Source organism: Vulpes lagopus, chromosome 4, assembly GCF_018345385.1.
Source record: "Vulpes lagopus strain Blue_001 chromosome 4, ASM1834538v1, whole genome shotgun sequence".
NCBI classification, from domain to species: domain Eukaryota; kingdom Metazoa; phylum Chordata; class Mammalia; order Carnivora; family Canidae; genus Vulpes; species Vulpes lagopus.
The window spans coordinates 115,928,886-115,953,787 of NC_054827.1; the positions used below are offsets into that span (position 1 = coordinate 115,928,886).

General features: G+C 41.4%; 1 protein-coding gene across 1 annotated transcript in view; it reads left to right on the top strand.

The window, feature by feature from the left end:
• The window catches only part of EFL1 (elongation factor like GTPase 1), a 121,219-nt gene that overhangs the window by 1,348 nt on the left and 94,969 nt on the right, over positions 1-24,902 (top strand). The window contains exons 3-7 of the mRNA XM_041752671.1: positions 2,459-2,526; positions 7,455-7,539; positions 17,603-17,736; positions 18,913-19,050; positions 20,444-20,658. Of these exons, the coding sequence (XP_041608605.1) occupies positions 2,459-2,526; positions 7,455-7,539; positions 17,603-17,736; positions 18,913-19,050; positions 20,444-20,658 (640 nt within the window). The remainder of the gene's footprint in view (positions 1-2,458; positions 2,527-7,454; positions 7,540-17,602; positions 17,737-18,912; positions 19,051-20,443; positions 20,659-24,902) is intronic.

A 24,902-nucleotide genomic window follows, 5' to 3' on the forward strand; every position in this document is an offset into this window, starting at 1 on the left:
CAGCTATTTTGCTACTTTTGTCAGAAGACAGGAGCTTACAAATAGGGCAGCAGTGGAGCTCTAGAGGAGATTGGGGGTTGAAGCCGCACAAGATGAGGGGCAAACTGGACTCTGAGGGGTAGGAGAACTGGAGGATCGGGAAGGCAGGAATGGGTTAAGAAGAGGCATCTTCATACTATATTTGGTTTTAAAGGTGATCCTTGAAGGTGAGGCACACATTCCAAGTGGGAATAGCATCAGAAGGGAAGAAGGAGACATAGGACATGGGAAGGGCAGAGATAGCTAATGGACAATGTGTGTGCTCCTGACAGAAACGCTGCTCTTACACCGTCGCATTTCTTCCTGCTCTTGACTTCAGACTCCTTCTTAGTTCAGGTAGCCACAGCATGGTGATAGGAACAGGTGTGTGAAGATATCTTTACCATCCTGAAGGTGAAGAGGCTGGCTGGGTCATAGCTCAGAGAGCCCTTCATGCCAGCTGGAGACCAAGGTCAGGGTTAAGGGCTCTAGCCCTGGAGGTAGACAGCTGGGGTTCAAACTCCAATTAAGTCACAACTGGGCACCAGGATCAGGGTTACGGGCTCCAGCCCTGGAGGTAGACAGGCTGAGTTCAAGCCCCATTTAAGTGACAGCTGGACAGCTGGGTTAAGGACCCCAGCCCTGGAGTTAGCCTGAATTCAAACTCCTTTTCAAGTCACTTCGCCTTTTTGAGTTTTGACATGCAATGTCTAGACTGAAAGGAAGATCTTACCTACTTAACAGGATTGTGGGGATTAAATGAGGTAATAATGAGAAGCCCTTGGCAAGTACGCACTTTATTGTGAAGATGATCATTAACATTTATTCTTAGGTAGCAGGGAGCCACTGGGAGAACAAAACAAAGCAGGGGTGTTGTAATCAGCACATTAGAAAGATGAGTCTGGTGGAAGTATTCAGTATGCACTGAAGGCAGACGACAGTGAGGTGACTGTTGCCACTGTGTAGTAGCTGAAAGGCAGTAGTGTGGGAACTGGGAGGAGAAGTAGTGGGTCACTATGTAGGTTAAGCCAGCTGAGCATGAGCAGTGTGTACAGGTCCAGTCACTGACCCCTGCCCTAGGAGTTCTTATAATTTGCTCACACGTTGAGGATGAGAGGTTTGATAAAAGTATTTTTTCTTTTGCTTTGTGAATTAAATCACATGACAGGTCAGTGGTGTCTGGCCCTAGGAATATAGCAGAGTGCTGAAAGATAGTGCTTTCTGGGTGCTTAACACTCTAGGGGATACATGCTTGCCATCCTGAGAATGAATTCTCCACTGAATAGTAGACAAGTGATGCTCTAGGATTGTGCTAACACATAAGATGCATGTGCCACGTGGACAACACATTGTTAAAGCTCTTCAGTGCTCCCAAGATTGCTTTCTGGTTTGTACTGTTAACAGATTCCATTGCTTTGCTGAAAGTTTTAGAGTTTTAGGACTTGTTTGTCTTAAAGACAAGACCCTCCTTTTGCTACTCCAGTCCAGTTGCAGTAACTATGTAAGCAGTGTTCTTTAAACAGAGTTATCTGTTTATACCACTTTAAATTGTGTAGACTTCATAAAATCTTTTATGAAATTGCATGTACTTGAATATACCAAGACTTTTTTATTACAGAGTAGATCCCTAGGTTTAGTATGGATTGCAAGTAGCTTTGGGAGTAGCTGTAGGGTAGCTGATGCCCTCCATGGGCTTGCTCACTATAGGACTAAGAGCCAATTTCCTGAATTTCTTTGCAAAGTAAGTATTTTCTTAAGACACTTTAACCCTAAAATACCAGCTGAGGCCATATGTGGGGACATGTGGTGGAAGATTATATTCTCTTGTTTCTTGGTGGTGGTTTACCCAGTCTGCCATTCAGAGACAAAAATGAGCGCTCTGCTATTGTTTTGTCATTCTGAGCTGTCAAGAGTTTAAATTAATAGCATGGTCAGTGTTAATGGATATCAGATGATTAATAATTATGATAAACTAAAAAGAAAAAAATAATTATGATAAACTAGGTGAAATTCTTGTAAGACCGATTATTCTAACTCTGCAAATGTTTGTAAGATGTTCTGTTTTTTGATTGGCATGATGGTTTGTCTCATCACCTAGGAGTCTGCATTTGACTCTGTACATGATGCCTCCATTACTGAAAAGTTCTACGCTGGGGAAAAAAAAAGTTGCTTGACAACTTTTCAGGTGAGGGTGATGCGATCCCTAGGAGTGGAGATAGAAATTACAGCACTTTGAGCGCTAGTGTCTGTGTCCTTCCAGATGGTATTCTGTTCAGAAGTCTAAATGCTCATTAGGTCTTGCTTCACTCACTATAGGTAAGTAGGAAATCTTTGTGAAACCAGTTCTCATGGTCAGAAGTTAACTCTGAGGATGCAGTGCATCTCTCCTTTCCTCTTTAGAAAAAAAAATCGATTTGAATTAATATTGTTATCTTAACAGGAAAAACTACTCTAGCTGACTGTCTTATATCCAGCAATGGAATCATTTCTAGCCGCCTCGCAGGCAAGGTAAGTTGTTTTATTTGATAAATACTTGTTGCCTTTCAATAAATGTTAGCTGTTTACAATGTGATGTGTTCTTAGAGATCCTAAAAAAAGTGTAAAGCACAATTTGTGTGTCTAAGAAGCTGCTAAGCTACTTAGCAGGATTAAATAGATGTTGAGAAAAGTTCTTTTTATATGGCCTTATATGAATATTTTATAAATGCCAAAATGAGTTTTTGCAACAAGTCTAATGAGAGCCTGGCACAATTGTGGAAGATTTCACAGAGGATGAGATTCTTCACGGGGATGAGTTGTGTTTTGAAGAGAAGATGGAGAAACTGTCAGGTGGGGGGATAGGGGGGATAAAATGCATCAAGGCTAATTGGTGCGTTGTGCTTGATCTGAGGGGAACACTTGCCCAGAGACCCCTGGGGGAGGAAGAGTGCTGGTGGAGAGAGTGTAACGGATCAGAGAAGAACCTGAAGGCTGACTTGAGTACCAAGGGGGGGCTTCTGAAGTCTGAGAGTCATGGTGAAAGGACTGTTTTGGAAAATGAAATTAAAGAGCTGTTTGTTTTCAGCCATGAGTAGGAGGACATAGAATAAGTTACTGGCAGTAGGGAAATGGAGATATTCCTTCCCTTAATGCATTTAGGACACAATCAGCAAAATTTATCAAGTGATGGGAGAGGAGAGGAAGTAGAGAAGTAGAAATGAATTGAAAAGTAGCTAGAGGAGGCAGGTGGTGCACAGAGGGCCGAGGAAACCAGGCTGAGCAAGATGAGCAAGTGCTTGTGTTTCCTCCACCTGAGAAGTTAGAAAAGCACGTGATAGCTGTAAAGTAAGTAGCTGGAAACAAATAATAAAGCATACATTAATGAAGTGGAAAACAAATATTTTATAGAAAAGATTGATGAAGCTGAAGTTAGTTCTTGGAAAAGATTAATAAAACCAGCACATATGGTTGGTAATGGTGGACACGGGTCATCACACATGTAAAGAGCGAACTCTGATGTAAACGAGGGACTTTGGTTCCTAGTCACCTATCAGTACTGGTTCATTACATGTAACCTACCCGCTAACACTAACACACGGTGTGAATAATACGGAAACGTGTGAGTGTTAGGGGTGGAGTTTGCGAGACTCTTCTCTCTGATCTGTTGTTCCGTGGACTTAAAATTTCTCTAGAAAGATAGTCTATTGAAAAATATTAGCAATATAATTTCTGGTTATCTTTTAACAAGAGTGATAAATAGCTAGTGAAACTGATCAAGAAGGAAAGGAAGGAGGAAAAGGTGCAAGTTGCTAGGAAAGGAAGTGCTGCAGGGATGGGGAAGGCGCGAGTGGGACATGATGAGCCGCACTGCGCAGCAACAGACTTAAAGATGGAGAGCTGGGACTCACCACAGTGAGGTCAGGAAGAGAGAGAAAGCAGTCATTCAAGAAACAGGATTTGTTGGCAGAAATCTTTCCACAAAGAAAAAGTCCACATGGTTTAACTCTCATTCTACCAGACATTGAGGGAACACATGCTCTAGCTCTACCTAGATAACCATTCGATATCACAGGAGAGAGGAGGCAGGGAGTACTCTCCAGCTCCCCAGACAATGGCATCACCTTGATCCCTGAAGTCAGCAAGGATAATACAGGATGGGAAAATCTCATGACAGCTGTTGTGATGGGTGATACAAGAGTTATAATCATTATTAAGAAACAGAATCTGGAATTGTATAAAAAGCTAGTTTTTCATAGCTAAATAGAGTTTATTGCAGAGACTTGAAGATTGGTTTAACACATTTCATCATATTAACAGATTAAAGGTAAGAAAGTCATGGTCATTTCAGTAGATGTAGGAAACATGGAATTTAACATCCTTTTTGATGAAACCTCTTAGCAAAGTAGGCATAGAAGGAATTTCCACAATCTGACAGTATTTACAAAAAGTCCTGCACCCTTAGTGATGAAGTGTTGACATTTTTGCATTTATATTCAGGAATAAGGCTGGGCGCTCTTTTTCCTTTCTGCTCATTGTGTTACAGCTTCTGCTCTACACCGCCCTGGAGGTTCTGCTGCAACAATAAAGCAAAATAAATAAATAAAATAAAATAAAATAAATAAATAAAAAATGTTTTAGAAAAGATGGTATGACTTTGTAGAGAACTCAGAAAAGTATACAGATAAAATGGTAGGATATTAATAAGAATTTAGCAAATTTCAGGATATAAAAGTCATTGAAAAGAGTATACATGAGCAATAGCAGAAAATATAATACTTACATAGCATAAAAGATGTACCTGTACCTGTGAGACACTGGAGAAAATGTAAATAAATAGCTAGATCATGTTCACAAGTTGTTGGACTCAGTATTTCTTTCATGTTGATCTATAAGCAGTTCTTGTAAAAATTTCAGCTTTTTAAAAATTTGAGTATGATACACTTTTTCTAAAATCATGCAGGAGAACAAAGGGCCAGTAATAGCCAAGACACATCTGAAGAAGAGTGGGATGTGCAGTGTGTCTTACTAGATAACAAGACTTACTATGAACCTACAACAGCTTGTAGATTGCAGTTGGCTGAGGGATAAAATTGACTCATGGCCCAGAATAGCAGGCCTAGAAACAGGGATCCTAATTTATCACAGAGCTGGCATTTCTGATCTGGAGGGAAAAGATGAGCTTCCTCATACGTTGTCCTTAGATGGTTGGTTTATATGTGGAAAATAGATAAAATTGGACCTCTACCTGTAGAGTAGCATGTAATTACATACTAGTAGCATGTAATTAAAATACTCATGTGAGAGGCAAAATTATAAAACTTGTAGAAAATAATGTAGGGCAATACTTTTATGACCTTAAGAGAAGATTTATAGAAGACAGAAGTACATACCATTACGTGTGTTTGATCAACTCAACTACATTAAAACTTAAGAACATCTATTTTTTAGGAGACACCGTAAAGAGAGGGAAAAGACAAGCCTGTTAACTGGAAGAAAATAATGACACATAATTGACAAAGGTCTAGTATTCAAAGGCTATAAATAACTCAATCTAAAACAACAAATCTGTAATACAACCATTAAAAAGATGGACAAACATCTTGAGCAAGAAACTCACAGTAAACTCATAGGATATTCAACCCTGTTGATAATTGGAGAGATGTAAATTAGAAAAATATTATCATCCATCTGTTTTAAAAAACAGCCTGACCATTTCAAGTGTTGCCGAGGTGGCCAAGCAGGAGAGGCACTGATCCACTCTTTAGAGTGTAGAACAGTACAGTCTTTTCAGAAAACTGTGGAAATAGCTAGTAACGTAGAAGATGGGTGCATTTAATAACTCAGAAATACTACTCCTGGGTAGTCTACCAAGAGACAGACACCATCTGTTAATGACAGCTCAGGGTTAGTTAGAAAAACTAGAATAAGTCTACTTGTCCCATCACGAACAGCATGGATGAACAAGGCGTGGTGGATTTGTGTAGTTCAATCCTACTGAATGAATTATGACTGTATCAGTATGGATGAATCTCAGGAATCTGAATTTGAGCAGAGATAAAGTGATAGTACCATATGTGTATGTGTGGTGCATATATGTACATATGGGTATGTGTGTATATGTACATATGTGTACATATATGTATGTATGTATGGGTGTGTGTATGTATGTATGTGATATGTAGGTATAGAAAGTGTGATTCCACTTGTATGAGGCTTAAAACCTGCAGCTCTAAAATATATATTGCTTAGTGATATACTCCTTTTTAAAAATTATAAAGCAAGTGAATGAACAAGGTAAAATTTAGGATAGTGGTTGCCTCTGAGCCAGGGCGTAGAGGGACGTTAACATAAATCTTTTTTTTCTTCAATAGAATGGCACACACACTGATGTTCACTGTGTTATTCTTTTTGCTGTGTATGTTTTATATCAACTCAGTACTTAAAAATACACACATGTAGAAGAATGACCAGGGCCTGAGACTTTGGAGAAAGACCTCAGAGTTCAGAGAGGTGAAGGGGAGCCGGCACTACCATCTCAGGAGATAGGAAGGGAGCTAGGAGATTTCAGACTCCTTGAAGAATCTCATGTGCCCATGTGTACACACCTACACACGAGGGTCAGTAGCTATGTCTGTCTAATGCCACACTGAATCAGAAAGATTGAATGTTAAAAAGGATTATTGTGTTTGGCCAGAAGTCATTTGTAGCTTTTAGGCATTTGGTTTTGCCAGAGCTGCAGGGTTGGAAGGCTGTTGGAAGATTAAGGAATTAATGTGGGATGAATAAATGTGGCAATCCCACATCAGTACATTTTTCCTAAGGCTTTTGATTGAAAGAAGTAAATGTAAAAGTGAAGAATTTTTCAAAGGAGTAACAGTGGAGAGAAGTAAGGCAGGGCAAAGGAAGGTGGTCCTGGAGATGGAGTTAGGAAGTTAGGCACGTAGGTCTGAGGGGGTACAAGGAGGTGGTTGCCCTGTATGTGAAGTCCCGTCAGTGTTGATGCACCGCGTAGCCCAGAGAAAAAGACGTGGGCCTTTGTTCATGGCATTAACACTGAACGCCATCAGCTAACTGGTGATATTATAAATATCGTCCATCATGCCATTCTGTTTTTAAAAATGTGTGTAAAATCTGCTAATTTGGGGAAAGGAGTGAAGGCTTCTCATGCTTCTAGAGAGCTTCTGTTTCAGTCTTTGCTTGGATTTTGTATGAGTAGGGAAAGACAGGCTCTGCTCTGCATGAGTAGAAGGAATTCCCCCGCATGCTACTTTCTGTATGAATGTGGGGTACTGGAACACATCTGGATAGTTCTCCAACCCTTCCCCACTTTAAAAAGAAGAAAAAGGGCTTTTAGTTTAAAAATTATGTGTTTAAAGCAAAAGTCCCAACTCAGTCCATTTTGATGTTAACATTTTAATTCCTTGGGAAGTAAGGATGCGTATGTTGCATTTTTACAGTTAAGGTACATGGACAGCAGAGAAGATGAACAGGTTCGAGGGATCACTATGAAATCCAGTGCCATTTCACTACATTATGCAAAAGGTAAATCTGTGTTTTAAAGAAAAATAGTTTTGTCTCTTCAGTGTCCTTCTTTCTCTTTCTGAATTAATTGTATGCCTCAGTTTCTTTGCTTTATATCCCACAAATTTCATTCTGGCCTCCAGATGATCTGTTGTCAGAGACAGGCTGTGCAGACTTGGATGCAGATGGGGACCTCTGACTGGCTTGAGGGCAGAAGAACTGGCAGTTCACACCTGCCCCCCATCCACCCAGGTGATTGTAAGGATTCCTTCACAAGGATGGTCAAGAGTCTCAGGACTTTGCTGGCTCAGCCGTAGTGTTCCATTTCCTGGCTGGATCCTTCTTTCCTATGGCCTCAGTATTGGATTTAAAATCTTATTTATTTAACTGGGTTGCCATGACCATGACAACTTGCTATCCTCAAACCAAGATATCATTTTTCCAGTAATACTTGCAGGAATTTATGTGACAGAAGTAGTCATACAAGTATGTGAGATATGTGTGTGTGTGTGTGTGTGTATATATATATACACACACATATTCAGTGATAGTCACTAAAAAGTTTGTCTTAGTGAAAAAAAAAAATACCAACAACCTTTATGTCTGTCTGTGGAAATGGTCAAGGACACTGATACATCCTTGCCAAGAAAAGCATAGAGCTCTTCTACACCTGTTTGATCTACATGTGATAATACAGGGAATATATGTTGAGACAATAAGCCAGTTGCAGAGTAAATGCTTGTATGAGAAGAGCATGTCTTGATATTATGTGTGTAGATAAAGAAGTCTGGAAGGATACACACTACAACCTCACACCAGTTACCACCAGGGGTTCGTTATGTGAAATGTACATTGTCTAGAATATGTATTTTTGTACTATTTGGAAATTTTACACAAAATGTGTATTTTTATAATTAGAAGAAAATAATAAAGATGTATTTCATTTCCCTAAGCGACTGATCTGTGGTTCATCTTTCACAGTGGCCTGTGTCTGTCACTGACATAAGGGACATTCTGTGTGAGACACGACTATATTCTCTTTGATGTCAGACTTCAAAATATTTTTGTATGAAACCAGTCTAGAAGCTCTTAGGCATTCTCGATGAATTCCTAAAATTTAATATTTAAAGTAATGCCTCAATTTGTTTTAAAATTAACTCTCACATTTTAAAGAGTGTGTCCTTGCGTGGCATGGGTCAGTGCTCAGTTTATTTATCATCTCCCCCTATTTTTATAGACCTCAAGAGATTTGTAGTCTTTCTTTGTCCACACTCATACCATTAATCTGTTTTTATTTGATAATTCCTCCATTTGTCAGTTTTAGTTGTTGTCTCTGTATTTCCAGTTCTCCCACTCCCTTTTTTAACTGTTTACTGAAACAGCATTATTGGAGCGATATCTCCTAGAAATTGAAGCCAGATGTTGATTCTGGATCCAGCATGGCCCTGGAGACCATCAGTACAAGTTAATGGATCTTCTTTCTGGAACTCCACTGTTCTCCTTGGGTTTCAGTCTCTGTCTTTTTCTCTGTTACCCTGTAAGTCTTTTCTCTATTTCGTAGCTTTTACCTACTCTTAGTGTCCCCATCTTCATAAACTCACTTTGCCCTGGCCTCTCAACTCCTGTTTTTTTATTCCATTTTCATTGCTTACTGCTGCTTTCTCTTGTGTTTCTGATCACATATTCCCAGGAGCAAGATGTGGCCCAGCTTATCGTTTTATGTCAGGCCCTAGCAGAGGTTGTGCCAATGGATTGACCACCCTTGGGTTGGATGGTCACCTTCTAGTCTGATAAGTGGTAATTGGAGTGGAGTCATAGAGCATCAAATGTGTCTCTGTGAACATCATGGCCTAGAGGGGGCTTTGGTGGAGGCAGCTGTCACAACTGACGATTGGTACAGAGCCTTCTTTTCCCAGTATACAAAATGTAGCTAGAATTTGGGGATCTTTAGTGAGGCACATGCTCTCAGAACACCTCTGAGATGAGATACGTTCTTATCTGTATCTCAGTACTCATTTGCTGCAAGAGGGTATTCTTGCTGTGAAGGTGGGACAGTCTGAAGGGGATCTCCTCTTGGAGAAAGGAAACCTGATGGTTGAAGAAACTCTACAGGTGATTTTTATTTCCCTGTTTCTCCCGTCTTTCATGCCCTCTTCTGAATAATCCATTAAGAAGCTCTGTGCTAAATGTCAATCAAGTCCCAGTCTGGTTCTGACTCCTAACTGGCTTTCAAAAATTTTTTCAGATCCATATTTGGATTGAAAGAGAGGGTGTTTTTCTAGTTTGAAGTAAACAAATAAGCTTACAAACCTAGGTACATTATCAAAGGTGATACTCTATCTTAGCATTTCTAGGGACCTGGTTCTTCCTTGAGAAAATGCAGCCTCATTTTTACCGTTGTGATCAAAACTTGCTACAAATATTGGGACCATATTGTGAAGCCTCATTATTTCTCTGTTTCTTACTTCTCTCTTTGTCCTTCCCACAAGGATACCATCCATTCATCTGGGGATTTCAAGGGTTAGGAAACACTATACATTATACATTCTATTAAAAAGTCCTAAGGGGATGTAATTCCTTTGAATCCTTTAGCCTAGAATTCAGATAAAGATGAGAGAAGTGTCTTTAAATGGGTCAAATAATTTGAAATTCTTGGAGTATTCTTCGAATAGTTTCAAGGCATATTGCTGCCATTTCTACCAAGTAGCCATTCTTTATACCAGTGAGTAAATATTACTGTTGCAGAACTTCTGAAATGAAGTGTTCAACTCGTCTTTTTAAAAATTCTAAATACATTTACATATTTGTATGTATTATAGAAAATTCAGTATGTTACAGAATATACAGTAAAACACAAGAATGAAATAAAAATCACTCCTAAAAAAAAAAAATCACTCCTAGTTTTACCATATTATGTTTTCAGGTTTTACATCTAATCCAGCCATAATTGTGTATATGTGTATGCACATGCACACAAGTTGTGAGGTAAATGTCTGATTTAATTTTACCCCCAAATAATTAACTGCTTATTGCAACACAAGTCAAATGTAATTATTAAGTACTACATTATTAGCTCTTGACATGGTGTTGGTGTTGACACCTCTACATGAGCAAGGCAGTCTGGAGAGTGAATTAATTGTACCCACCCCTGAAATACCACCATCCCCCCCCCAAAAAAAAATTCCCAGGTGGGGGCAGATGCCATTCAGCTCCAGCTGATTGATACTTTGTGGGAATCTGTTTTTTTTTTTTAATTGGCTTTGAGATTTTGGTTAAAATCTTCTAATTTTTAAGCTATTGGCAACTTATTTAAAGATGTTTAAAACACAATGGTAGAACAAATTGCAGTGGGTATTTAACTTAGAGGCTTTCTGTTTGTGATGTGAGGCATACAGGCTAATGGCCTGGTTTGGCAAGACACTCAGGATTCATCCACGAGGCGACTGTGTGGGGCCCAGAGGCTGAAAGTGGGCAGGGCTTTCTGCAGGTGCTCTGGTCCTGATCCCCAGAGACAAGGCCCAGGGGAAACCAAGTTGTGCCCCCACATTCACCCAAGGCTGGCAGGCACTGGAAAGTCTGATGTCTTAGACACAGTAATTTCCCTCCTTCTGGAAATGTGAACTTTAACCCCTGGTCCTAATTATTGTCCCATTGATGGGACTGAGGCTAGGAGGGAGGGCTTCCATTGTCCATCCATTATTTGACTGAAGGTCAGACTTTTTACTCTTAAGATAATGCTTTTCTTTTGTGAAGCATTCTGTTGATGCCAGCTGTAAGAAAGTAGGTATGTGATGGTTTGATTCTGAGCTGGGTGCCTCATATACATGATTTCACGTATAATCCTCATAGCAACCTCGTGAGATGGATGCTACACTGATTTGACATACATACAGAGTGGTATTCATGGAATTTCAGAAACTTTCCTGGGGACAGAGTGGTTAGCATGTGGCAGTGGTCCTGGGAATCAGCTGATTCCATCTCCAGCTTGTTCACTTGGACCAGGAGTCTCTTGGAAGTTGGTCAGTCCAGACCATGGCTCATGGCTCCTGAAGTGTGCCTCTTTGCTGTGCACGAGGGAGTGCTGGGGGTCGTACAGACATCTTCGTGTACCCAGCAGTGTCCACATCCCTGCAGTCCTTGGTCACCCCCCAAACTGGGAGCCTCTCTAGCAGCTCTTCCCCGTGTTTCTCTGTGATGTTAACCCCTTCTCTCAACTTCCTGCTATTCCCTTCCTTCCCAAGATGCACTCTGCAAACGTTCCAAGGGAAACAAGCATCTCTCCATCCTCAGCGTCTTTTTGTTGATGTTCTCCTTGCCGCTGCTAGCCTGGCTGTTTTCCCAGGACACTGCTTTCCTTGTACTTCTTTCCAGTGAATGCTACTCATTCTTCCTCGCTCCATCTGTCTCTGGGTTAAGACATGGACAGGGTTGCTGTTCTCTTTGTTCCCTGGTTCTAATTCAAAGCTTCATTCTTCCAGCCTTGTCTCAAAACTCCCCATCTCTTGAGATTCATCCTATCTGTTCTCTTTTTTCTTTTTTTTTTTTTTTGTTCTCTTTTTTCTTATCCCTGTCAGCTCCTGAGTATGGTGCAAGCTCATGAGTGACATTGGCACCTGGCTTGTGATTATCCATTTTACCCAAATCTACCAAGGTAGCTTTTACCATTCTTGACAATGAGCTCTCTAGCGGCATGGCCTCTCAACAATGGTGGCATGTAGATCTTCTTCACTCACTCACTGTCATGGTTCCTTTTTGGGTGTCAGCATCCCCTGGAACCGTCCATCTTTGACATTTCAGATTGGAATACTCCCTTCCCCACACTCTTCAATTGTCCCACTCTCTCACCTATGTGGGGAAGTGCCCATCAAGTTTGACTTCATCAGGTTCTCTAGCTCCTTGGGCCCCGTCCACAGCCTGTCTCTTACAGCCCAGAAGTGCCATCTCACTAACCGTCTCTCCAGGGTCCTCAGTTTCTTTGCTTCCTCGACCTCCTATCTTTGAATAAAACACTAACCCTTCACAGAGCTAGTGCCACACTTTTTCCTTCTTTTGCTGGTTTGGGGTCTTGGCTGGTCCTCAGGGATGCTGGCAGACTTCCCTTGTCTCTTCTGCTGGGTCTTGTGTGTTCTCTCCAGCAGGTTGTTTAAACCTCCCTCCCGACCCCAGCCCACACATTTCCCCTCCCTCACAATCTTAGCAGACATCTTTACCTTCTGCATCACAGAAATGGAACAGTTCTCTCAGCTGCTTGCTACCACACCTCAACACAGAGTGATTTTAGTGTCTTTGCTGGTCTCCTTCATTGTGGAAGACCTGTGCTCTGGACTTGGCACCTGCTAAGTTTCTTCTCTGATATCTTTTTTTTTTTTTTTAAAGATTTTATTTATTCATTCATGAGAGACACAGGGAGAGAGAGAGAGGCAGAGAAACAGGCAGGGGGAGAAGCAGGCTCCATGCAAGGAGCCTGACGTGGGACTCGATCCCGGGACTCCAGGATCACGCCCTGGGCCCAAGGCAGGGGCTAAACTGCTGAGCCACCCAAGGATCCCTCTTCTCTGTTATCTTCATTGACACTTGACCATCAGCTTTTAATGATGTTCCCTCAAGTCTGTCTCATCTTTAAAAAAGATGTTCATACATCCTTCTAGCTCATGTCCTGCTGTGCTGTCTTGGTCAGAGGTATGCTACTGTCATGCTTGCAGCTACTCTGACAATGGGACCTGTGCCTTATAGTCATAACACATGACCAGCACGAAACTGCGTAAAAGGTAGTCCTTGGCCTCTGACTTGCCCTCTGGGGTGAAGTAAACACAAAGATTCTAAGCAGGTTTGTTCCAAACAATGAACATCAGCCTGCCTGCCTTATTTATTTATTTATTTATTCATTCATTCATTCATTCATTCATTCATTCATTCATTCATTTAACAAGGCTTTTTTTTCCGGTTCTTCTTACATCCTTCTAGGCAAAAAGGCCAGTGAGTAGAAGATCAAGACAGTATGAATGTATAATTACTAGGTTTACTACCTACGCAGCACAATTTCAAAGGTAGCAGGGTTCCTGGTGATGTCAGAGTTCAGGGTGTGGCCACAGTACTGAGTGGCTGGCACAGATGGGCACACAGAAAAACCACAAGCCAGTGAGGTCAGCTGTAGTCAGGGGTGGCCCATGTGTAGTTTCATTTGTCTCATGTTGGGGAGGGCCTGGGGGGACTTCGGGAATGGAGTCACGCAGCAAGGAAACTTTGCCCTTCATAGCTGTCTGTAGGTCATTGTCTCCACCCTAAGACACCTCACTTTTGACATTTGTGCCATCCAGATCAACCACCCACAACCTCCTCTTGAGCACACAGTTCTCCTGTCAAGACCTGTAACGTGTGTCAGCAAATAGGAGATAGAGTATGTCACACGGTTCTTTGAAATAATGAATTGTATCAGTTGATTTACAAGAATTTTATATACTAATTTAACATAGAAAGGGATAGCAATGGTATTTCCTGTGAAAACTGGTGGTTCCCATACAGCTGGGGCATAACTTATGTCCGTAAGTGTTGCATGTTCTGTAAGTAACATACTCAGGATTGTGTTTTCCCGTGGCTTAGGATCTGCGTGTTCCTGATGCTTCTGTTGTGAGATGTAGTATCTTTCTAATACACCGAAACGTAAAAGACACTTGCATGAAGTGTCTTCAACCACGTCCCTTTGTTTGAAGGCAAGTTTTCTCATTTCAGCTTCCCACATGTGAACATGTCCAGTGTTTTGGAAATTGAACATGACCATATATGAAGTTTTCCTCTTCATAGACAAGACCTTTGGGAGGCCCTGGTGACAGATGTGCACCCTCAGTGAGACAGTTACCCGTAGCGTCTTAAAACTGGAGGACTCACAGGCCGCGGAAAGATGACTTTCCCATCACCCCGTTAGTAGACCTTGTCTGAAAGACACCTCCCATGATTAACTTAAAGGCTTCCAACTTTTTCTTCTTCCCAGGTACCCGGAACATAAAAAAAAAAAAAAAAAAAAAAAAAAAAAAATTGCATTGGCGCTCTGCCGATTAGATCAGTCCCTAAAATGAAGAGTGGGAATTTCTGGGAAGTACAGCTTCATGCATTAGCAGGAGTCAGCCCTGTGTGCAGCTTTGGGACTGTGTGACAAATCAGAGAGGTTATTTAGCATGCCTCAAAATTATAATTTCCCTTAGTAAGAGTAATAATATCTAACATGCTAAACCCCACAACTGTTCTTTTTGGTTTTTTAAATATTTGTGTGTGTATTTGATTCTCAGGCATACAAAAAGTGGTAGATGGAATTCAGGGAAATAGACCTTAGAGAGTCACAACACAGCTGAAGACAGCAGAAGAATTGGGTTTATGGACTTTTTTTTTCTCTTGGTGGATATTGGAGATCTTTTTCATACCTTTGAAATGAGTGTTTGAAGTTATTTGGAAAGAGTTAAGATGAAAACAAATCATTGAAAGCCAGAGACTGGCTGTGTGCTGAGCACCACGCTTACTGGCTGTGTGAGTGACCATGACACTTGCCATTCTCTCCATCACATAGATTTGGGAAGTCAGTCTTTTTGACTATAGAGCTTTTCTGAGCCTTTAGCAGATATGTGTGTTGTAACGTCTTCCTCATCCCTACACCCCCTTCACTGCATTTCCCAAAGGTTTTTGATCACACAGTCCTATTTTTTATTCTGCCTGTTTGCAGGCGAAAACACCTGGTATATCCACTGGCTTTCTCTTGTCTTTGAGATCCAAACTTGAATGAATTTCAAAGGGTCTGGGATTGGGCGCATAATTAGGGGAGGATAGATAGACAATGGATAGATAGGTGGATCTGTAGGTAGGTATGTTTGTGTTTCTAGGTGTTGTCTAAAAGGTCTGTAACCCCAACAAGAAGCAAGAGCACTGCTGTGTAGGAAGCCTGAGGTTTCTGTGTGGGCACATTTTTAAATTCTGTAAAAAACCGACAGCAGACACAGCTTCTGAAAGTTCTTTCTTAGGGCCAGGCATTGTCAGGTGGGGTAGGAAAGTGATTACAGTTCTCCCACACCAGAGTCTGGACTTTATCCAAATGAACAAGCAAGTGTTGTTTCCCCGGCTGTAAAGTATAAAGCAATCTAAGACCTCTATGGGAAGTGACTGAGGTCATTAGACCGACCTGGGTGTGCTTCTGGCTGGCGACTCCTTCTGTGACCTTGGGTACATATCTTCCCTTTCGGGCGCATGTTTATGAAGTGAAGGGTTAGCCTAGGAAAATGCGGAGAGATTTTAGGAATCTCACAGCTTCTGTTTTATGTGATGGGGGCTGATAGGACGTTGGACCCTGCTAGTACTGCCTGTTTTCCTCTGGATTATTCAGTAGAGAGCATAGGTTTATGCCAGAGAGTGATGTGAACCCTGACAGTAAAAGGCCCCATGGGACCCAGGGGCCACTGCCTCAGGGCCCTGGGTCTTTGACATCTTTGGTTTTCTTTGGAGAGGTCCACAGTCCTCTGTCTGGTTGGAGCCTTCCCTGGTGGGTCAGCAGAGCTAGAATCCCTTAGACCAAAATTTGCATGAGAAGTCCTGGAACAGGTGGTGTGTGTTGGAGTTGGGAGTGGGGATGTGTAAGAAGCAGCCTGTTGCTAATTGGTGGCAGAGTTTCACTGAGCCCTGGTGCCTTTTGGAATCCTTAACCTAGTGTTTAGGAATTCACTACCAGCAGACTCTCAGCACATGAGATGAACTTGGCGCCATCTTGAGTGGAGTGTTAAAGGTGAACCTCAACTCTGCCATTTGGATTTGTTTGATCCTAGGCATTTTACCTTGGAGTTGGGTTCCCATTAGATGCCCTCGAGAAAGATACCTAGCTTTTCTCTACCCTAGTTTTCCTGCCTTGTGAAATTATGCTAATGATACTAGCAACCGCAAAGGGTGGTTGCTGGCAAACACTACACAGTGTCTGTAAAATGCTTAGAGCAGTGCCGGGCACAAGAGTCTACAAAACGTGAACCTTGGCTGTGGTTTTTGTGGTGGTTAATGTTTGATGATCATCACTGTCACCTAGGACACAAGGCGAGTCGTCGTCAGGTTGTTCAGGCTACAGCAGGGCAAATCCTCCAAATGGCCTGCAAAGTGTAATATCAATATCCACCCCTTGGACAGTGGAGTAGCTCGGGAGCTCACAGAAGTAGGAAAACAACACATTAGGAGGAAAAGGGGAAATAAAGTGTCTGTGTGGGAGCCTGAGCATTCAGTGATGGTTTTGCCTTTAAAAGAGAACTCTATCAGGTTTGACAGTTGGGAATGAGCATAGAAGTCTAATGAATTCCTATTCTTCTGCATGGTTTTCTTAATTACGTACCAGTGTGAAGTCTTTGTAACTTGGGGTGGCTTCTTATTCTGGCTGGTCTGGGACTGACTTTGGGGTTTGATGGGTTGTGGGGCTTTCAGTGCTTGGGATAAATCCCTATGAGTTACCACCCTAGTAAAAGCTAAATACTCCTGTTTGTCGAGAGGATTAAAGGAGGTAGTCTCTGTATGTGAACACATAGCATGTTGCTTGGCACATAATAACCCTTCCTTAAATATTTGTAGAATCACGTCTAAATCTCAGATTCACACCCTGCTCTCAGAGAGGTTGTAGGAAAGCAGTGGCAAAATGCTTCATATCTTTTAAAATTAGCATTTCCCATTTTGGCTTCTTTGAACAGCTTTTACGTTCAGATATTGGTGTCTGTGAGTCTCAGCATCTAATCTGTAGAGTGAAATAGTAATATTTATCTCATGGGGCATTGTAAGGATTTGGTAATGTGTGGTTAGCATGTGAGAGGTGCTTAGCACAGTGCCTGGCTCACAGAGAATTCTAAATAAGTAGTAACTTTTCGAATAATAAACTCCTTCGACATTCTCTTATAGATGCTCCTTGGAATCAGTAGTTCCATCCACAGGAATTCCTAAGTTGGAACACCAGCTTTCCATGGAGCTTTTTGGATTCTTTAGCTTCATTCAGTGATTTCTTCGCAACCTTTCTTACTCTAGCATGGCTAAGGGAGTATATTGTGGACAGCTGAATACATGTTTTCAAATTCTGTTTTAGATAATGAGGATTACCTGATCAATCTCATAGACTCTCCGGGGCACGTGGACTTCTCCTCAGAAGTGTCAACAGCTGTGCGCATCTGTGACGGGTGTATCATCGTGGTCGATGCCGTGGAAGGAGTGTGTCCACAGGTAGTAGGTCACAACGTGGTCACATGAAGAAGGTGGGGGAAAAGGGGAGGGACTGGGCACTGGCAGCTCTGTGCCATTTCAGACATTTCCCTGACAGTCAGAAAGGGCTTCACATTTCATTTGATGACATTCCAGTCTGAGATGGAGTTAAGTCACCCACGCCTGGAAGAGATCCTAGAGAGGATGACTTTATCTCTAAGAACTTGGAAGCATCTCTGATGCCCTCTTGGAGAGGGCCTCTGCCAAAGCGGGGGAGATGCCGGGTTTGGAGAGGATTCTAGACTGTGAGAGGTGGTTGATGGCAAGATACGGAGCCAGTTCTCCCCTACATGAAACTCTTCTGTTGGCTTCTCTGTTGGCGCTCACGTCTGTGCCCGCCTGCACACCCACTCCTGCCCCCACTCCTTCTCTCACTCAACTGAGTGTTTCTCCTTTGCAACAGTGGTGGGAAGGTTCACCAGGGTGATGCGCTGGGCATGGACCTCGGGGTGGCTCCCTGGCCTCAGTTCTTGGAAGGACTTGTTTGCAGGCCTTACGTTTTATCTGAGAAATGTCTACCTTTATATCCTCCCTCTTAACATACCCTTGTTTGTTTTAATATTTTTAAAAAGGCATAAGAGGCTTAAATTACTCAAATGGAGGAAATTTGGTTAACTCCAAGAAATTATGCCATCATTGTCCTGTCTCTTCCCTTCTGGTTTCCCCTGAGGGCACAGATCGTCAGGCTGGAGAAGCACAGCCTGAATCTCTGCCCTGCAGGATAAGTGGAGTTAATATGCCTGACTTCAGAAAAGCACAACAGTAGTTCACTCCAGGAGATGGTATTGTGGTCAGCAAAGTGCATGTGGGGACTTCCATGGGGAATGCTCTGGTTTTTAGGCCTGTGTGTTGGCCACATGAGTGTTTTGTAATTATTTAGTAAACTTTGCACTATTTTATTTATCCTTCTTAAATAAATGGTCAGTTCCATAAAGGCAAAGGCAGTTTCTTGTCTGGGGTTCTTTCCTTCTGTGATGGAGACTTCGGGAGCATTTGCTGAGCCCCCATATCTGACTGGTATAATCTGGGTTGTGATATAAAAGTATGGCAATGAGCTGGTTATTAATCAGGATTTTTCTCAGGTGCTTTAATTATTTCAAATCGTGAATTTTACATTTGCCTTTCTGTTTTCGTCAGACACAAGCTGTTCTGCGACAAGCCTGGCTCGAAAACATCCGCCCGGTTTTGGTGATTAATAAGCTAGATCGTTTGATAGTGGAACTGAAATTTACCCCCCAGGAGGCCTATTCTCACCTCAAGAATATTTTAGAGCAGGTATCTCATCCTTTACTTCAATATTTTAAAAGTTGGGGCTCCAAGGAGAGTTGTAGGGAAGCTGGTAAGTTGCCACAGAAAATCGCATATTTAGAACTTTTCCACCTACAATTGCTGTGTGTCGGAGTCATCACACTACAACAGAGGCAGTGGGCAGAGGACAGGCATCCTCGTGGGAATCCCCTCCAACAACTCTTTGTTGTTGTTGTTGTTGTTGTTGTTGTTTTATACCTGCCTTTAGATGACAGTTTGCCCAACCATTTATTTCCTCAGCAGACATTTACATAGCTGTGTGATGAGTAAATGAATTCTGGGATGTCCACTGTGTGCTGAGAGCATGAATGTACCGATAGGTCAGAATCCCTGTCTTCAGAGATCCCACATTGTGGTGGAGAGACCTTTAAAGAGATCTTTGAAGAACAGCAAGAAGCCCTGGGTGTGGTTTACAATCATGAATGAGAGCCACCTTACCCAGGCAAGGTCAGGAGGGAAGAGAGGAAGAGTCGTGCAACAGAAGCCTCAAGATAGAAAAAGGTCAGGAATTACGGCCAGGGCATTTAGGAGAGCAAGAATAAGATGTACAAAGTAAACGCAAGGAAAAGCATAAGAGGATGTTTCATTCAAAGAACTACCAATTACTTGCTGTAGCTGACGAATGAGATTATAAAGCAGTGGCAGGAGGCAGGAGTAGAGAGGAATATAGGGCTTCGATTGTGGCGAATGTCATGTGCTGGGTGTGGAGGGTTGGACTTTCTTCAAGATAGTGGGGTACCACCGATGAGACCAGTTGAGAGTATTTATTTGCCCAAGGGAAGAAATGATCAAAGGAGAAAGTGTAGATCAATGGATCTAGTTCCCTGTGGAGGCAGACAAGGATGAGCACCAGTGAAGCAGCAGGACAGGGGCCAGTGGTGTTTGCAGACAGAAACGGGCTGGTAGGGTGGAATCTCGGGAGCTTGTAGGGTCTCTGAATAAGAGGTTCCGTTTTCTCTCTGCAGTAGGAATAAGGTCGCTTACTTGGGAGGGAAGTAGGTGAGGAGGTTTGGCAGCTGGGAAGAGGGCCTGAGGACAGTGAGAAAACATCCAGGTGTGAGAACTGGCGAGTGGATAGGCTCAAGCTCTGGACTAGGATCACGGGGGTCATGAGTTCAGGTGACGCCAGCCCCATGCTGCACATGCCACTCCCTCGCGTCCCAGCATGACCTTTGAGAGCCTTACAGTTTAGTCTTGCTGGGTTTGGAAGGAATGGGTTGATAACATGTAAGTTGATTATTATTGTAAACATCAGCTCTGTCCTTCCAGCCCCAATGACTGACAATTCTAGATAGTGTGTTGCCCAGCACAGATGTGCTAAGCGTCTAGTGACTTTCTGCCATTTCACCCTCTCTCCTAGATTAATGCACTCACAGGAACTCTTTTTACTTCTAAAGTCCTAGAAGAAAGAGCAGAGAGAGAGACTGAATCGCAGGTGAATCCCAGTTCTGAACCAGGAGAGCAAGTATACGACTGGAGCACTGGCTTGGAAGACACGGATGATTCTCACCTCTACTTCTCTCCAGATCAGGGCAATGTGGTGTTTACAAGTGCATTAGATGGGTGGGGCTTTGGGTAAGTCTGTTCGAATCTCCTTCGATCTCTTCCTCTTCGTGGTCTGTATATACAAGTGATGTTTCTAATTAGACTTTTTATTGAGACAATGATCGATTCACATACAGTTTTAAGAAAGAATAGAATTCTCTGGTGCCCTTTACCTAGTATAGGTAACAGCTTGCAAAACTGTTGCACAGGATCACAGCCAGATCACATTGATGTTCATAAAGTCCATCCCAGCAAAGATCTTTCATGTTGCCCTAATATAGTCACCTCTGCTTCCTTCACACCCCCTGCCCCATCTTAACCCCTGGCAGTCTTAAGTGTCCTCCGTTTCTATAATTTGTCATCTCAAAAATGTTATAAAAACAGAATCAAACATTATATAACCTTTTCTGGATTGGCTTTTTTCACACAGTGGAATAGTCTAGAGATTCAGCTAAGTTGTTGCATATCAGAAGTGGGTTCCTTTCTATTCTTCAGTACTATCCTTTGGGGTAGGTGTGTCACAGTTTAACTGTTCACACATGGAGGGATGTCTGGCTTTTTTTCTGGTTTGGGGCTGTTGTGAGTGAAGCCACTATAGACATTCATGTGAACATGAGTTTTCATCTCTCTGGGATGAGTGTGTGGGAGTGTATTTGCTGGGCATGTGGCAGTCGTAGGTTTAGTATGTCTGTTTCCCAGAAGGGGCGCCATTTAATTATTGTTGTAAACATCAACTCTGTCCACGGAGCCCAAACTGCCTGATTATTCTAGATGGTGTGTATCCCCCCCACAGATGTGCTAAGCATCTAGTGACATTCTGCTGCTTGGCAGTGTGGGGATCGAGTTTCTCCACATCCTCACCATCGTTTGGTGGTGTCACTTTTTCTTAGCCATTCTGACAGATGTGTATTGTTATGTTATTGTGGGCTTAATAATGGGTTTCCTTGGGTGAGACATCTCTTCATGTCCTTTGCTCATTTTCATTTCTTTTCTCTTTCTTTTTTAATTGACATATGAATGACATATAACATTTGTTTCAAGTGTATAGCAGAATGATTGGATATTTGTATAAACTGTGCAATGACCACCGTGATAAGTGTAGTTACCCATAGATTGGTATAGAGCAAGTTTGTTTCTTGTAATAAGGACTTTGAAGATTTACACTCTTAACAGCTTTCCCACATATAATACGATATGTAAGTGTTGTCACTTGTGCTGTGCATGACCTCCTTACTTATTTTGTAAGTCAGTTTGTACCCCTTTCACCCATTTTACCCACTGTCCACCTCTGCCTCTGGTAACCACCAGTCTGTTCTCTATATCCGTGAGGTGTTTGGTTTGGTTTGGTTTTTATTTTTTGATTCTACAGACAATACGTACATATTATATGTGATACACATCTATATCCGTTCATCTCTTGGTGGACGCTTAGGTTGTTTCTGTATCTTAGCTATTGTAAGTGATGCTACAGTGAACTGGAGGTTGCATATATCTTTTCAAATTCAATTTTTTTCAGATAAATACCAAGAAGTAGAATTACCAAATTGTATGGTAGTTGTATTTTTAAATTTTCAAGGAAACTCCATACTGTTTTCCATACTGGCTGCACCAGTTTACATTCCCACCAGTGACGCACCATGATTCTCTTGTTGCCACGCACTCACCAATACTTGTTATTTCTCATCTATTTGATAGTAGCCATTCTGACAAATAGAAGGTAGTAGCTCATTACGGTTTGATTTGCATTTTCCTGATGAGGAGTGATATTGAGCATCTTAAGTGTTGCCATCTGTACGTCTTTTTTGGAAAAATGTCTCTCCAGTTTTTAAATTGCATTATTTGTTTTTTTGCTATTGAGTTGTATGAGCCCTTTATATATTTTGGATATTAACCCCTTTTTGCAAATATTTTCTCCCAGTCCATAAATTGCCTTTTCATTTTGTTGATGAGCTCCTTTGCTCTGTAGTCCTTTGCCCATTTTCTAATTGTATCGTTTGGTTTTTCTGTATATCTTCTAGATTTTACTTCTTTGTCTCATATGTGCTTCATAAATATTTTCTTTCAGTCTGTAGTTTGATGTTTCATCCTTTTAACAATGTCTTTCATCGAGCAGAATTTGGGTGGATTTATTTATTATTATTTCAGAAAGAGACAGAACGTGGAGAGGAGGAGCAGAGGGAGAGAGCTCAGACTCCACACTGAGCACAGATCCCAACATGGGGCCCATCTCATGAGCACCCATGAGATCACCACCTGAGTTGAAACCCAGAGTCGGGCACTTAACCAGCTGCGTCACCCCAAGGCACTTCTATAAATTATGCTTTTAAAGTCGAGTCTAAGAACTCTGCATGGCCCTGAGATCCTGATCTCTCATAGTGTTTTCTAAAAGTTTTTAGTTTTACTTTCTACATTTAAGTCTGTGATCCATTCTGAGTTAATTTTTTGTATAAGCTCCAAGACTCAGGTCAAAGTTCTTTTTTTGGTCTAGAAGTCCTATTACTTCAGCACCATCATGCCTCCCCCACGACCTGGTTTTGTGCCTTTGTCAAAATCAGCTGGATATACCTGGGTGGATCTATTTCTGAGAGTTCTGTTTCCTTGACCTGTGTGTCTGTCTTTCCACCAGTACCACATAGTCTGGATTATTATAAGGATATAATAAGGCTTGAAATTGGGTAAATTGTTTCTGCCCACATTCCTACTTTTGCAAATTGTTTCATGTGTTCAAGGGTCTCTGCCTCTATGTACATTCTATAATAATCTTTGCCTATATCTGCAAAAAAAAAATGTTGCTAGGATTTTTATTGAAAGTGCATGGGGAAAGTTCTATATCAATTTGAGGATAATTGACATCTTTACTACGTTGTTATCTTCTAATCCTTGAACACTATGTTTCTCAATTTTTAAAGATTTTCTTTGACTTTTTATTAGCACTTTGTAGTTTTCAGCATAAAGTCTTATACATATTGAATTGGATTTGCACTTAATTTTTTGTTGTTTCTGAGCAATTATAAATAGTATTATATTTTTGATTTTGGTGTTCACATATTCAGTTCTACTTTTTTGGAAATACAGGTAATTGATTTTTGTGTATTGCTCTTGTGTATTGCTGTGACCTTGCTAAACTCATTTATTAGAGTTTTTTGTAGGTTATTTGGCATTTTCTATAAGGCAGTCATGTCACCTGCTGATAGGGACTACTTTACCCCTTCCTTTACCATGCCACTTTCTTTTCTTTTCTTGCCCTATTGCCAAGAGCTTCTAGGACTATTTGAGTAACAGCAGGGAGAGTGGACATCTTTGCCTTGTTCTGATTTTAGAGGGAAAGAACTTAGTCTTTCACCATTAAGTATAATGTTAGCTGTAGGTTATTTTCAGATGTTCTTTATCAGTTTGAGGGAGTTCCCCTGTATTCCTTTCTCAGAGTCATTTATATGAATGAATATCAAATTTTGTCAAATGCTTTTTCTGTATCAGTTAATATATGATTTTTTTCCTTTAGTTTATATAATTTATTAATATAGTTGGTTATGTTGATTGATTTTTGGATATTGAACGAGTCTTGTATCTCTTTGTGGATTTTATGTAAAATGATTTGTTTAGAACTTTATTTTTGAATAAATTTAAAATTCAGAAAGGACAAAGTGTCCACAGGAGACCATGAAAAGTCTCCCACCCTGTCCCTTAGGTTTTCAATTCATTTTCCTACAGGAAACTAGTACATCCTAGCAGTTTCTTGTATCTCATCTGGAGGCTATTTATGACTATATGAGCAAATACATTTATGTTAACTTCTATTATCTGCACTAGCACAAGTTGGTATGAAAAGCTAACTTTCTTTGGATGCACATGTGCTATTGATGCTTTCTTACCGTGGTGCTTCCGTGGGCTCTTTGCTTAGGATACAGGGACTTTGTCTCTTCTGACCGCCCCTTCTGGATACGTACACGCCAAGCCATGGAGTAGTGATCTCAGTTTTTAGAATGTGCAGGGCATCTGATTATATTTCTTCCCCACAACCATTACTGACTTGTGGAATTAGAAAAATACAAATACAATGAGAGAATTATTACTTTGATAAAAATGTCTTCAGTTTGGATGAACAGTTATGGGACCACAATCAAGTTTACTTTGGTCATGGGCTTAATCTTGCATATATTGCAGGGATAATAGAACCAGACACAATGCACCAGGGGAAACAGAGCCTATTCATAAAATGTCTGTCAGTTTGCAAATGGAAAAGAAGGAGGGATCATAAATTGAGCATAGTGCAT